At 40.7% G+C, this 15527-nt stretch overlaps 1 protein-coding gene across 2 annotated transcripts in view; it reads left to right on the forward strand.

Moving 5' to 3' along the window:
• The first annotated feature begins 8 nt into the window (after nt 1–8).
• REXO5 (RNA exonuclease 5) overlaps nt 9–15527 on the forward strand; it is a 39134-nt gene continuing 23615 nt past the window's right edge. For both annotated transcript variants that reach the window (XM_020965335.2, XM_078152881.1), the window contains exons 1-5: nt 9–91; nt 7630–7781; nt 8862–8992; nt 9693–9819; nt 12019–12130. In XM_020965335.2, the coding sequence (XP_020820994.1) occupies nt 7656–7781; nt 8862–8992; nt 9693–9819; nt 12019–12130 (496 nt within the window). In that variant the 5' untranslated portion in view covers nt 9–91; nt 7630–7655. The remainder of the gene's footprint in view (nt 92–7629; nt 7782–8861; nt 8993–9692; nt 9820–12018; nt 12131–15527) is intronic.

A 15527-nucleotide genomic window follows, 5' to 3' on the forward strand; every position in this document is an offset into this window, starting at 1 on the left:
GGCCAGGCCTTGGGAAATTCCTTCGAGGTTTTAGTTTGGGGCCGCGGCGCGGGCTGCGTGCTGGCGCGTGGACCGGTAGCCCACCGAGGAGGTGAGGGGGGAGGGGAACCTGTAGAAGGGGAGAGTGGCGGGGCGGGGGCGGCTGGGGGGGCATTCCGGGGGGAGGGGGAGGGAGGGGAACCTACTGCACCCAAGGCCTCCTCTGGGAAGGGACCCTAATGCAGGTCCAGGAGAAGTGAGGAGGGAAGGGACGAGGAGGATGTGGGGCTCCGGGCCCCGACCCCTCCTTCCGTCCGCGGACGTCTTCAGCTCCTTCGGGCGCTTCCTCGTCCACCCCCCGCCCCGCCCCCACAAATGCTGCTACATCCCGTCCCACTGCCTTGTATTCTGCAGTTTTGTATACGTTTGTATAGATTGACTTTGTTGTATTTATTTATAATTATGTTGTCTGTATTTTATGGCAGTCAAGAAGCATTTATTAGTCGCTTACTGTGTGCTAGGCACTGTGCTAAGTTCCGGGGATGCAAAAAGAGGGAAAAGACAGCCCCTGCCCTTAAGGAGCTCACAGCCTAAATGGGTATTTGTTTCCTTATTAGACTTAGAATAATGATAGCACACGTATTAAGGTACACATGTTATCATTATTATGTTTATATTATGTAACATATATTCATATGTAAATACATGTGCTGTTATTCAAATGAGGAAGATATGTGTATATATACACACATATATATACATGTGCAGTGTAAGGTTTGCAGAAGGCTTTATGTTATCTTATTTTACCCTCATCACCACCTTTCGAGGTGGGTGTGATTATCATACCCATTTTTCAGATGAGAAAACTGAAGCAGAGATGGTTACATGACTTATCCAGAGTCACACAGCTAAGTAAATGTCTGAGGCTGGATTTGAACTCAGGACTACAGGCCTGACACTGTACTACAGGACCCAGTTACTAAGACCAGCAGCAGCAGCTAGTATTTTTACTAGCCACTATTTATTTCCCCTTTTTTTATTATGCTAGCTGCTATTTATAATAGCTGCTCCACTATTTGTTTATTTAGTATTTATATGTTTGGGAAGTTGCCCAAAAGTCTCAGTGCAGTTTTAAACTGTTACAGTTCAAAGTAGATGTGTGAGACCCTAAGTAAGACACTTTAGCTTTTTCTGACTCAGTTTCCTCATTTGAAAAATGGTGCTAATAATAGCACCTATCTCCCTGAGTTTTTGTGAAGATAAAATGATATAATATTTACAAAGCACTTTGCAAACCTTAGATAGTGCTGTATAAATGCTAGCTATTTATAGAAGGTGGATGGAGGAAGGCTGATGATAATATATAGCTTTAAGGTTTACAAAGCATTTTATGTATGTCAGTCTCATTTAATCCTAACATCCACCCAGACAGATTATCTCCTTTTATAGATAAGGAAAGTAAGGTTCAGGGACTGGTCCCCAGTCACACAACTGGAAAACCTCTGAGACAGGACTCCAACTAAGATGTTTCTGACTGCAAGTCCAGGAATATGCAGATGCGCCACTGACCCGTTTAGTCTGTTTTAATTGGTAGAGCTTAAAACTGTGATAGGACTTTCTGGAACAGCTATAACTCTTTAAGGTTTGCAGTGTACTTTCCATCTATCATCTTATTTGGTCTTCACAACAACCTTGTGAATTAGGTGCTATTATCCCCCATTTTGCATGTGAGGAAACAGGTTGAGAGAGCAGTTGTAACAGCTTGAATTTATACAGCACTTAAAAGTTTGAAAAGAATTTTAGAAAATGTTCTGACATTTGATCCTCACAGCTACCTTCTGAGTTTTGTGCTGTTATTGTCCTTTTTTTTTTTTATAACATATGGGGAGACTGAGGTAGAGAAGAGCTAAGTAGCCTCGCCAGGATTCCACAGCTGCTGAGGCAGGATTCTAGTTCAGTTCTAACCGAATATCCACTAATGAGAATTCTCTGTATTTGTATCCCTATAGCACATAGCATAGCACGGTGCTTTTTTTTTTTTAAATATTAGGTGCCAAGAATGCCCTCAAGGAAATTAACTACATCAAACATGGAGGGAAGGAGGATGGAGGTGGGGCAGGGTACAAATTATAAGGAAATGCAAGAATAATTAAAGAGGGAGAAATTACTAAGAACTAACGAGTTTTTGAAAGGCTTCTAGCTGAAGGTGACAGGTAAGGTAGCTTTGGATTTTAAAAGGCTGAATCCAAGATGGGGTAGCATTCTAAGCATAAGGAGCAGCCTATGCAGTGAGTCCATCAACAAATATTTATTAATCACTTCAGTATTCCGGGCACTGGGGATAGAAGTACAAAGAATGAAGTAATCCTGCTTCAAAATGAGCTTCCATTCTGATGAGGGAGACAATACTAAGTACCTAAAAGTTATATGTGGTAAATGGAAAGAAATCTCAGAGGGGAAGGCTTTTAGCTCGAATGCGAAGTGACTTACCTGACTTGAAGTCACACAGCTAGTAAATGATGAATCTAAGAGCAGGGTCCAATCTAGGCATCCTGATTCTGTCTACTGACACCATCTTGTGACCCTGGCATAGTAGACAGTTTACCAAAGACTAGAGACTGGAAATGGCATGGGCAAATGGCACATATTCCCGTATGTGAAATGAGCCTGGAAAGGTAGCTGGAGCCCGGAAGGGGATGGCTTTAAATGCGAGCTTGGGGGATCGCCTTTTCTTTCAAAGGCAAAGGGGAGCCACAGAAGCTTGTTGGGCAACAAAGTGATATTGCTAGACCTTTGTTTTAGTAAGATTATTGATGGTTATAGCTTGGTGGAATATGGGTTGCAGAAGGGAGAGTGGGAGTGGGGAGTTAGGAGGCTGTTGCAATAGACCAACTAAGAAAACCACTGGTTCTGGAGTCAGGATTTGAATTTCAATCTTGCCTCTCACATTTTCTATCTGTGTGTCCTTGGGCTAGCCCTTGACATCCCTTCCAGGCTCTAGAACAGGATTTCCTGACCTTTTTGTGTCTTGGTCCCTTTTGGCAGTCTGATAAAGCCTGTGAACTTCTTAAAATAATTTTTAAAAATTTCTTAGTTGAAAAGAATGCTCAATTTCAGTTAAAGGTTAGTGAAAATAAACATGCTTTCTCCCCCCCCCCCATTCCAGTTCATGGACTCCCTGAAATCTAACCAGTGACCCGTTGGGAGTCATTGTACCCTAAGTTAAGGACCCTTGTTATCATTGTGGAAAATGTCTTCTCATGCATTTTGATTTGACACCTTCATTAAGGGTCTATTATGTGCAGTATGGCAAGGTAATGGGACTGAAGTTGGGTGGTGGCTATGGGAGTGAAAGAATGAAAAAGTATTAAGGGCTACTATGTACCAAAAAGCTGCTAAGCACTGAGGATACAATTACAAAACTGAAGATGTTGCAGTTTCATAGCGTGTCAAGGTGGCACCATCTCAAAGAATTCAGAGTCAGACTACGTCTAATCTAAGTACAGGCATTTATTGAGGATTGACACCCCTCAGAAGCAGGCTAGGTTCCAAGAGGAACCAGCAACTTAGTAAGACAACACAGGAAAATTTATAGTGCAATGATGCTGATTACACAACAGAAATTATGAATATTAAAAAGGCAGGAGGGATTTGTTAAGGGATTAGGTAACAGGAAGGGTTCCCTTCTATGGTTGGGTGATCAAATGCCCTGGTGGTGCTGCTTTCTGATTGGCTAGCTATTGTGGTCCTGTCTGGTCAAGATGGGATAGTTAGGTATTGTGGTCCTGTCTTCGGCTAAGTGGATGGTATGGTTGTGGTTGGGTACAAGGACACACCTGTTCAAATATGTGAATTAAATCTAGGGACAGTAGCTAGCTAGGGGCAGTGGTTATATTGAGTCTGGGGGCCTGAGGTGTGCTTAAAGCCAGATTGTGTGGTTAAAATAGGACAGGCCTGCTGTTTAGTGGAGCCCATAAGGAAGTTACAATATTGGGGCTGGAGGCAGCTTTAGTAGGATTCCATCAAAGACAGTCTTTGCCCTTACATTGGTGACAAGACAAATAGAGAAGTGGTGGCCAGGGTGGGGCATCTTGGTTGGAAGCGACCAGAATAGTGAGGGGACTAGACTGATAATGTTGTACCATAGGAAGAGTGCTAGATTTGCAGTTAGAGATCTTGGGTTCAAATCCTAACTCTGCCAGGACAAGTCATTAAATTTCTGAGTCTCATTTTCTCATCATTAAAAATAAGAGATTTGGGGGCGGAGGCAAGATGGGGGAGTGAAAACAGTGACTTGCTTGAGCTCTCCCCCAAACCCCTCCAAATACCTATAAAAAATGGCTCTGAATAAATTCTAAGGCAGCAGAGCCCACAAAAAGACAGAGTGAAACAAATTTCCAGCCCAAGACAGCCTGGATGGTTGATCAGAAGGGTATATTGTGCCCGGCTGGTAGAGGAGCACAGTGTGGTGTGGGCACACAGGTCTTAGCAAACCTGGAGCAGGCCTCGTAGGCAGCTGTGGCGGTTTCCAGACTTCTCAACTCATAAACGCCAAAGACAACTTAGAAGGTCAATGGGAAAAGTCTGTTGTGGTGCTGAGAGAGAAGCTCGGGGTCCTGACTTTGGCCCCCAGGGCGGCAGCTGCCTCCTGAACTTCTGGCCCACAGACTGAGGGGGAATCAAGTGGCTGATCAGAGGGGTTTACAGGGATCTCTCTGCCAGTGCTGAGGCAGGATTCTCTTGCTTTGCCTGTGCTTGGATCTTGCCCGTCACAGTTCTAGTCGGTGGTGTTAGGGCAGGGAGGAGCTCTGGTGTGGTGGAGCTTGTAGTGGCTGGGGAGAAAAAATCTTCCTCACACTTCCAAGAGAAAAAAGAGTGCTTGTGGTCAGTCACTCATAGACCAGAGCACAGCCAGGAAAAGATTAAACACCTCGCCCCTTATCATATCACCTTGAAAGAACTGAAAATTTACAGGTACCTACAAGTATCTCTGAAAACAGCTGTACAAACCCCCGAAGCTTGGGACAGTACATTCTCCTCATTGGAAGCAGACTCTTACCTTAACAAAGAGTTTAAAACTCAAGTAGTTGGCTGGGATCATGAGCAAACCTTGCAAAAAGAGTCAGACTGTATTATCTTAGTTTGGTGACAAAGAAGATCAAAACATATAACCAGAAGAAGACAACAAAGTCAAAGCTCCTACATCCAAAGCCTCCAAGAAAAATATGAATCAGTCCCAGGCCTTGGAAGAGCTCAAAAGGGATTTTGAGAAGCAAGTAAGGGAAGCAGAGGAAACACTGAGAGTAACGCAAGAAAATCATGAAAAACAAGTCAACAGCTTGCTAAAGGAGACCCAAAAAAATACTGAAGAAAGTAACACCTTAAAAAATAGCCTAACCCAAATGGCAAAAGAGGTCCAAAAAGCCAATGAGGAGAAGAATGCCCTAAAAAGCAAAATTGGCCAAGTGGAGAAGGAAGTCCAAAAGATTACTGAAGAAAATACTTCCTTAAAAATTAGAATAGAACGATTGGAAGCTAGTGACTTTATGAGAAATCAAGACACTGTAAAACAAATCCAAAAGAATGAAAAATTAGAAAACAATGTGAAATATCTCATTGGAAAAACAACTGACCTGGAAAATAGATCCAGGAGAGAGAATTTAAAAATTATTGGACTATCTGAAAGCCATGATCAAAAAAAGAGCCTAGACATCATCTTTCAAGAAATTATCAGGGAAAACTGCCCTGATATATTAGAACCAGAGGGCAAAATAGAAATGGAAAGAATCCACTGATCTCCTTCTGAAAGAGATCCCCAAAGGAAAACTAGGAATATTGTAGCCAAATTCCAGAGTTCCCAGGTCAAGGAGAAAATATTGCAAGCAGCCAGAAAAAAACAATTCAAGTATTGTGGAAACACAATCAGGATAACACAAGATTTAGCAGCTTCTACATTAAGGGACTGCAGGGCATGGAATATAATATTCCGGAGGGCAAAGGAGATAGGATTACAACCAAGAATACCTACCTGGGAAAGAGAAATCATAAGAGACCTACTAAGGTTGAACCGTTTACATTCCTGAATGGAAAGATGATATTTATAACTCATGAGATCTTTATCAGTATTGGGGTAGTTGGAGGGAAAAAATTACATGTATGTATAGATAGATAGATAGATTAGATAGAGGGAGGGCACAGGGTGAGTTGAAGATGAAGGGGTCATATCTGGAGAATAAAATTAAGGGGTGAGAAAGGATTATACTAGGAGGAGAAAGGGAGAGGTAGAATGGGGTAAATTATCTCACACAAAACAGACAAGAAAGGCTCTTACAGTGGAGGGGAAATGGGGGAAGGTGAGTGGGAATGAGGGAATCTTATTCTCATAGGATTTGGCTTAAGGAGGGAATAACATACATGCTCAATTGGGTATGGAAATCTGTCTTACCCTACAGGAAAATGGGGGAGGGGAAGGGGACAAGAGAGCAGGGAGATGATACAGAGGAGGGCAGATTGGGAAAGGGGTAATCAGAAGCAAATACTTCTGAGGGGGGACAGGGTCAAAAGAAAGAATAGAATAAATGGGAGGGCAGGATAGGATTAAGGGAAAGAGTTAGTTTTTCACATGTTTTTGCATAACTGCACGTGTATGGCCTGTATTGAGTTGCTTGCCTTTTCAGTGAGGGTGGGGAGGGAGGAAGGGAGAAAATTTGAAACCCAAAGTTTTAAAAACATGTGTTTAAAAAAAAATGTTTTCACATGCAACTGGGAAATAAGAAATACAGGAAATGGGGTACAGAAATCTATCCTGCCCTACAGGAAAATAGGAGAAGGGGATGGGGGTGGGGAGAGATAGAAGGGAGGGCAGACTAGGGGAAGGGATATTCAGAATGCATGCCATCTTGGGGTGAGGGGAGGGGCGAAATGGGGTGAAAATTTGGAATTCAAAATTTTGTGGAAGTAAATGTTGAAAACTAAAAATAAATAAATTTATACAAAAAAATTAAAAAAAAATTTTTTTTAAAAAGTGGGGAAAAAAAATAAGAGACTTGGATTAGATGACCTCTGCAGTTCTATTTAAATCTTTGAACCTAAGCAAATTGAAGGAGGAGGATTGCTACCGCTTTCTCATATTCCAACCCCACTGCAATCCTCTTATCATTGTTTTTAATTGAAAATTATTATGGGACATAAAGTTGGGAAATAGAGACAGGCTGAGCTGGATCTCTCCCAGTGTTATATGGGGAAAGTTTTCATTCCCCCTCTGTGGTGCAGAAGCATCTGCTCAAGGCTGTGTAGGGCACAGAACTACAGAGTTTTAGAGGTAAAAGAAGCCTTATCACCTTAGTGCACCCCACTCCAACTTAACACAGCAAGTGATGATCAGAGAAAGCTTTATGGTATACAGATCTGTGTTTTAACAATACAGAAGAAATGAAGAAATCCACATTTTACTGCACCAAGGGGGCTACTCACATAACCTTGAAATAAGACTGACCTAGGCCACCCCCTAAGCCATTGCACCATTTGTTGGGCATTTGGGGGAGGGAAGGGAGAAGGGTGGTTGTACTACTGAAGAAGCCTGGCTTAGTCTGTAGACATGGGTCTTAAGAATCACAAAGGATTCTGATGTAGATTATGATCTGTTGCCAGAGGGAAAAGTATCACCGCAAAGAAGAATGGATGCAGCCCTAGATGGGAAAAGCAAAAAGAGGAAGCAGATACAAAATAAGCTTTTTAGAGGTTCTGGGGAAGGTACAGCCAGTGGGGATCCAGATGATGAAGACAGTCAGCCTAAGTGGAAGGTAAGTACTACTAACCACTATCTTGAGGCCATCACAGCTATGAGCTTGTTGTTTACCTGAGTCACTGTAAGTTGAAGGATAATATCATAAATAGGTTCCACAGAATCCTATTGCAAGAACCCAAGGTGATGTGGAAATGAACTCCACAGTGGTGACTTGATGGGTAACTCATTGAAGTATACATATTATATAGTTAGGGAGAATATGGCACTATGTAGTAATAATGACAGTATATAAATATTAAGTACCAACTATTCAGTGGAAGCAACTCCCCCCACTGTGTATAAACTGTTCTCTTCCCAACCTATTTATGACTTCCAGAAATACTTTTACCAAATGAGCTGAAGAACAAGCCTTGCAATGTCATGAGATAAATGAAAGAAACACTTAGTTGGTGGGTATATTCTTATGTAGTTTGAGGCCTTCACTCTGGAGATACTGGTTTAATGTTTATGTCTGTGTTACCATAGTAAACAAATTCTTTATGGGCATGGGTTATGCATAGGTTTAGAACTGGAAGGAAGGGACCATAAAGGGCATCTTGTCCGAACTTAAAAGACTTGCCCCTTGTCATGCATATACTAAATTGCAGGGCCAAGAATCAAATCCAAAAGCCCCGAATCCAAATCTACTACTGTATCTGTCATGCTGCCTCTCCATTTATGTAGCCTCTAGTGTAGCATAGTGGAAGGAAGGAAACCAGGATTTATTAAGTGCTTACTGTGAGCCAGGCATCGTGTTAAGCATTTTACAAATATCTCATTTCATCCTCACAACCATCCCTATTTTATTATTGAGGAAACTGAGGCAGTCAGATGTAAGTGACTTGTTGATGGTCACACAGGTAGTAAGGGTCTGAGGCTGGATTTGAACTCAGATCTTTTCTGATTCAAGCCTAGTACTCTACTCTGCCACCTGGATACCTCTTTTCAGCCAAACAGAAAGCTGTTTGGACACCTGTTGATAGGATCCAAACATAGATTATTATTTTGTTTTTATTTTTGAAACATTATTTACCTTGCTTTTCATCTAAACATATTGATGATTATGAGTGACTGTTTCCCATCTTTGTCTTTTCAGAAAGCCCGTTTATCCACCAAGTTATTTGTTAAGAACTGTGAAATAAGCCATGACCAGTTACGTCAACTGCTGAAGTCTGCAGTGTTGGGAAAACAACACAAATCCACTGAACAAGGGGTTCCTAACCTGGGGTGAGTGAACTTGGATTTTATGTGTGTATTATATATAAATGTATTACAATGTAATTGGTTTCCTTTGTTATTATATTTTTTAAATTTTTATGCATTTAAAAATATTATTCTGAGAAGGGTTCCATAAGCTTCACTCAGCCAGAGGGATCTATGACACAAAAAAAGATTAAGAACTCCTGAGCTGAGCCAGGGTGTGAAATGAGTTGTGGCAAAGCTGTCATTAGTATGCATATATATCTTTCTATTGGCATGTGCAGAATAAAAGTGGAACAGTTTTTTGATTGACATGTGAAGGTGGCCCTTCAAAGCACACATGTATTTTCCCACTTAAGGGAGGACTGCACATCAGTAGAAGGGAAGCAGGACAGAGGACCAGCTCCCTGCATAGAAAAGGAAACCCCATTCTCCCATAGTCAGTCATTTTAAAAAGAAAGCTGGGTTCCAGTTTAAAGTGCCAGGCCAGGGGAGTATTGGATTTGATACATAGAATTTCACTTTTTCCAGATTGCTTGGCTTGTGACCATTCAGCACAGCTCATTGATGTTTATTTGAACTCTGTGGTGACAGCTGGCCTCATCACCCATGTGAGACAGCAGTGAATATCTGTTAGCTCTTGCTAATTGCTCTTCTGCACTCCTCCTCCTCACTGTGTATTTGAAGCTAACTTTGGGGTCTTGCTGTTGCTTTGATTTCTCAACAGCTGGTGCCATCTTTCTCACCCAAAGCATCTGAACAGTGTGGTGGTTATTGTTCTTCAGGAAGTGAGTCAGCTGCACTTCTACAAGTTCTATTTGCAGTTCAAACATCTCCGAAAGGCATTCAGATATGTAAGTTGAGAAAGCCTTGTGTAGCAGTCCAAACCAAGCCTTCCTGCTTTGTCCCTGATATGCTGTCTCAAAAAGTACCTTTCTTCCTACGTCCTGAAGAACCCATTCTGTTTTAGTGACTGTTCCAGTGGCCAGGTCTGGATAGCTCAGGGCTAGACTTATAGACAGACTATATCACTGACTTGCTTTCTCATTTAGCTTCCCTGTTTCCTTTCTTGTAAAATGGGAGTACTACCACCAGCTTGATTTATCTAGGATGAGGATTAAATGAGATACTAGATTGAAAAGTGCAGTGCCCTCTACAGAAGCAGAGTGGCTTGTTAGGCTGTGTTCACCAAATTGTGCTCTAGTACGAGTTCATAGTGGCTTTTGTTGACTGTCTTCTTCCTTTATTGGACTGTCTGAGGACAAAGAAATGTTTAAGGATTCATGATAAAGAGGAAGGAATTTGAGTGAGTAATTTTTGAAAGGTGAGAAAGAAGCAAAAAAGGTGTGTGGTGGAGTGGGGAATAAAGAAATAAGTGAACATTTTAATTAGATAGTAAGCTCAGGGAGGGCAGGAACAATGCCTTATACTTCTTTGTGTACCTCAAAGCATCTAACATTGTGCTTAGAGTGTACAGGACACTAGGATTAACTTGATGGGTGAATGAATGAATGAATGTGAATGGGTGAACTGGGAAGCTGCCTGAGAAAAGCAGCATAATTTGCCTAGGCACAGGCAAATACATGTATTGCCCTTTCCTCTCTATTTCAGACACCTGGCTGTGGAGAATCCTACTAGAGACTACTATTCCAGGGACTGCACAGGTCACTCTGTATGTGACATTTTAGGTGTTTAAACTCTATAAAAGGGCTGTCTCCACATGTAGCCTGTATTGAATCATTGTGTGAGGTTTTCCCATCATTATATATCAATTGATTTTGGGACAAAAACAAAACAGTCTTTGACCTAAAGGAATTTAAATTTTCAGTACATACATAGCTAAGTCAATTAAAAATAATATACAAAATTTTTTTTAATAAAATCAATTTATTTTGGGACTGTTGTGTAGTAATATACAATGTGAAAAGGCTGAACCTAATTAAATGGTGATTGTCCAAACTCCTAGTTCGTACTAAGCTTTGCTCTCCCAAACTAAAACCTTCCTTTAAGGAGAAGTTTTTACACATCTTTATATGTGTAAACAAAATACATATGAGATAAAGCCTGGTTAATCCATTAAAACACAGCTTAGGCCCTTGTCACCTCTCCTTTGTGCTGTGTAGTAACCTTCTCAGTGTTCTTCCTGCCTGCAGTCATTTCCCTTGCCCATCCATCACACAGCTGGTGAAATACTTTTCCTGAAGCACAGGTATCTGGTCATGTCCCTCACTGCCCTGCTCAGAAACCTTGAGTGTATCCCAGCTGCCTAAGGTATAGAATGCAAAATGTAGAGCTAGCTTTTTAAGACCCTCCATAATCTGATGCCTCTTTATCATTCAAGCCTTTTTGTTTTTCATACTACCCCACCCTCTCATGCATTCAATGTTCTGGCCAAACTGTTGCTAGCTATTTTTCCCAGTCTCTCCATGTTGTTTTCTGCCTCTCCATTGGCCCAGAATGTATATATTTCTCCCTTCATTTCAACTTATTGACAACCTACTCTCTCCTTCTTGTCCTAGTTTAGGTGCCATCTATTTCACCCTCTTCCCTGATTTCCTTCAGAGAGAAGTGATCTTTTTTTTCCTCCAATTTTCTTAGAACACTTTCTCTAAATGTTTTCCTTTGCTTTATTGTAATCTATCTTGTATCATGCCTATTTGGATATCTTTTCTGTCCCCCCTTTGATCGTTAAGTATCCTTGAGGCCAGGGACTACATCTTGTTTTGTTTTTGTCTCCCCAGTGCCTAGCATGCTGCCTGGCACCTAGTTCCATATTAATAAATGTTTGTTCAGTTGAAACTAAGACAATTGATACACAGATCCTTATCAAAATACTCATAGGTTGCTAAGCAGAGAATTCCTGGCTCAATTAGACTGAAGTGCCCCCAAACAAGTCAGATCCAAGGAAGAATGCATGAATACTGAGAACCTAGGAATTCAGATGTTTAAAAACTGCCTAATTTTTACAAACATTTTATTTGGGTGGTATTATTTCATTACCTTTTCAGGGGTGTTAGTGAAAATCTGTTCCTGTTTACTCACTGTTTGTACAGAGATTCTGTTTGCCGGCTCCATCAGCCAATTTTCTTGCAGACCTTATTGGGGAACAGCCTAATGGAAATAAAGAAGAAGAAAGAATCCTGCCTACACCCAGTAGCCTGCAAGGTAGAGATATAAATCTTTTTGTTTTTGTTTTTTGTTTGTTTTTTTAAAATATAAATGTATTTATTTTTAATTTTGAACATTCACTTCTACTAGTTTTTGAGTTCCGAATTTTTGCCCCATCACCCCTCCCCCCACCCCAAGATGGCATGCATTCTGAATATCCCTTCCCCTAGTCTGTCCTCTCTTCTATGTCTCCCCCCCTTCTCTTATCCCCTTCCCCTTCTATTTTCCTGTAGGGCAGGATAGACTTCTGTACCCCATCTCTTGTATTTCTTATTTCCCAGTAGCATGTGAAAACATTTTTTTAAACATATGTTTTTAAAACTTTAGGTTTCAAATTTTCTCTCTTCCTCCCTCCCCACCCACCCTCATTGAAAAGGCAAGCAACTCAATATAGGTTATACATGTGCAGTTATGCAAAACACTTCCACAGTAGACATGTTGTGAAAAACTAACTCTATTTCCCTTAATCCTATCCTGCCCTTCCATTTATTCTCTTCTTTTGATGCTGTCCCTCCTCAGAAGTATTTACTTCTGATTACCCCCTTTCCCAATCTGCCCTCCTCTCTATCATCCCCTGCTCTCTTGTCCCCTTCTCCCCCTATTTTCCTGTAGGGTAAGACAGATTTCCATAACCCAATTGAATGTGTATGTTATTCCCTCCTTAAGCCAAATCCTATGAGAATAAGATTCACTCATTCCCTCTCACCTTCCCCTGCTTCCCCTCCACTGTAAGAGACTTTTCTGGGGTTTTTTTTGTGAGATAATTTACCCCATTCTACCTCTCTCTTTCTTCTTCTCTGAGTATCATCCTCTCTCGTCCCTTAATTTTATTCTCCAGATATGAACCCTTAATCTTCAATTCACTCTGTGCCCTCTATCTATCTATCTATCTATCTATCTATACATACATAGAATTTTTTTCCTCCAACTACCCTAATACTGACAAAGATATCATGAGTTATAAATATCATCTTTTCATGCAGGAATGTAAACAGTTAAGTCTTAATAAGTCTCTTATGATTTCTCTTTCCTGTTTACCTCTTCATGTTCCACTTGAGTCTTGTATTTGAAAGTCAGATTTTCTATTCAGCTCTGGTCTTTTCATCAGGAATGCTTCAAAGTCCTCTGTTTCACTGAATGACCGTTTTTTCCCCTGAAGGATTATACTTAGTTTTGCTGGGTAGGTGATTCTTGGTTGTAATCCTGTCTCCTTTGCTGTCTGGAATATTATATTCCATACCCTGCAGTCCTTTAACGTAGGTGCTGCTAAATCTTGTGTTATCCTGATTGTGTTTCCACAGTACTTGAATTGTTCCCTTCTGGCAGCTTGTAATATTTTAGAGATATAAATCTTGTCAATGATTTGCTCATTCGAAAGGATGTTATGAATATATTTGTGTTAAACATACACATAGAAAAATAACAATTCTATGAACTAAGAATATTTCAAACAATTTGTAAATGACATTTTACCTAATAATCTCCTCCTACTGTCTCTGGGACCTGGTTGCCTCCGTTATCTTCTCTCTGTTGTATGATCTCTCCATTGGCATCTTTCCTTCTGCCCACAATCATTTGCGTGTCACTTTCTCAAAAGTGTTTTTCTCAATACAATTGGCCTTCCTAACCACTGACTTTTTAATGATCCGACTTTGGTTTATTTATTTATATGTTGAGCTTTGAGACCTTTTCATAGTTTGTTTTTCTCCCATTTAAAAAAAGTTCCGAACTTAACAGACATCAATTAAAGTGAGCACTTCCATATACACAGTAGAATAGAGAGGGTTGTACATGAAACTGTAAATCTTTATTAAATATAGCTTGCTTTTTCTTTTTAAGTATATAATAAATTCAGTGTCATTTTCAAAGTTGTCCTGCTTGTTTGTGATTCCTTTTGTCCTCGTTTGTGTATCTAAAAAAAAATGCTTCAGTGATCTACTTTTTCTTTCTGGAGGCGCCGTTTAGCTCCCTTCTCCCTCCCTACTCTTTGCCTCCCCCTGCCAATCCCCCAAAAAAAAATTGAGAAAAAAGTAACAAAACCTTTGTGACAAATATTCACAGTTAAGCAAAATAAATTTCTGCAATGTCTGTGCCTGAAAATGTGTGTCTCATTGTACAATGTGATTCCCTCTCCTCTATGTCAGGAGGTGGGTAGCATGCTTCATCATTAGTTCTCTGAAATCATATGATCGGTCCTTGTATTGATTGGAGTTCTTTCAAAGTTGTTTGTCTTCACAATGTTATTATTGGAGAAAGTGTTTTCTTGGGTTCTCTTTACTCTGGTTTAGTTCATACAGGTCTTCATAAATATCATACTCAGCTCTTCTCTTTTTCATCTCCAATATTTAATCTGTTGCCACGTACTGTCAATTCTACCTTCCTGATATCTCTCATAGAAGGGGGTTTCTTTCTTCTGATACTGCCCCCACTCTAGTGTGGACCTGCATCACCTGAAGTGCTGTGATGATAACTAATACAGTAGTAACCTTCTAGTTGATTTTCCTGCTTTGAGTCTTTCCGCACCCTCCATTCAACTGCCAAAGTGATTTTTCTAAAATGTTGGTCTGTCTGTGTCACCTCCTTACTCAGTAAACTTCAGTGGCTCTACTACGTCAAGGATCAAATATAAAATGCTCTTGGCTTTTAAAGCCTTTCATAACCTGGCCCTTCCTACTTTTCCAGTCTTCTTACCCCTTACTTACCTCCACAAACTCTACAGTGTAATGACATGTACAGCTTCTCATCACCTCATACCTCGACTATTGCAATAGCCTATCGGTCAGTCTACTTGCCTCAAGTCTCTCACCATTCCAATCCATCCTTCATTCAGCCATTTGAAGTGATTTTCCTAAAGTCATGTCCAACTATGTCGCTGTCCTACTCAGTAAACTCCAGTGATTCCCTCTTATATCCAGTATCAAATATAAAATCCTCTTCTTGGCATTCATAGCCTTTCATAACCTAGCCCACTCCTACATTTACAATCTTATACCTTACTCCCTGATGTACTCTTCAGTCCATTGACAGGGCCGGAGGCAAGACACTCCATCTCTTCTCTCCAGGCATTTTCTCTAGGTGTTTTTCATGCCTGGAATTCTTTATCTCCTCATCTCCCTCCTGGTTTCCCTGGCTTCCTTTACATCCCAGGTAAAATCCCATCTTCTACAAGGGGCCTTTTGTATGTAACCTGTATATAGCTTGTTTGTATGTAGTTGTTTACTTATTGTCTCCTTGAGGTCAGAGACTGTCTTTTGCCTCTGTTTTTATTCCCAGCACTTAGTACATTGTTTGGCACATACTAAGTGCTTAGTAAATGTTTATGATTGACACTGACCTCCTTGCTGATTCCTTGTAGAAAACCTTCCCATCTTCCAGCTGTGTTCAGTTTCACTGC

The sequence above is a fragment of the Phascolarctos cinereus genome, unplaced genomic scaffold, assembly GCF_003287225.1.
Source record: "Phascolarctos cinereus isolate Bilbo 61053 unplaced genomic scaffold, phaCin_HiC Scaffold_4;HRSCAF=312, whole genome shotgun sequence".
Classification (NCBI taxonomy): Eukaryota; Metazoa; Chordata; class Mammalia; order Diprotodontia; family Phascolarctidae; genus Phascolarctos; species Phascolarctos cinereus.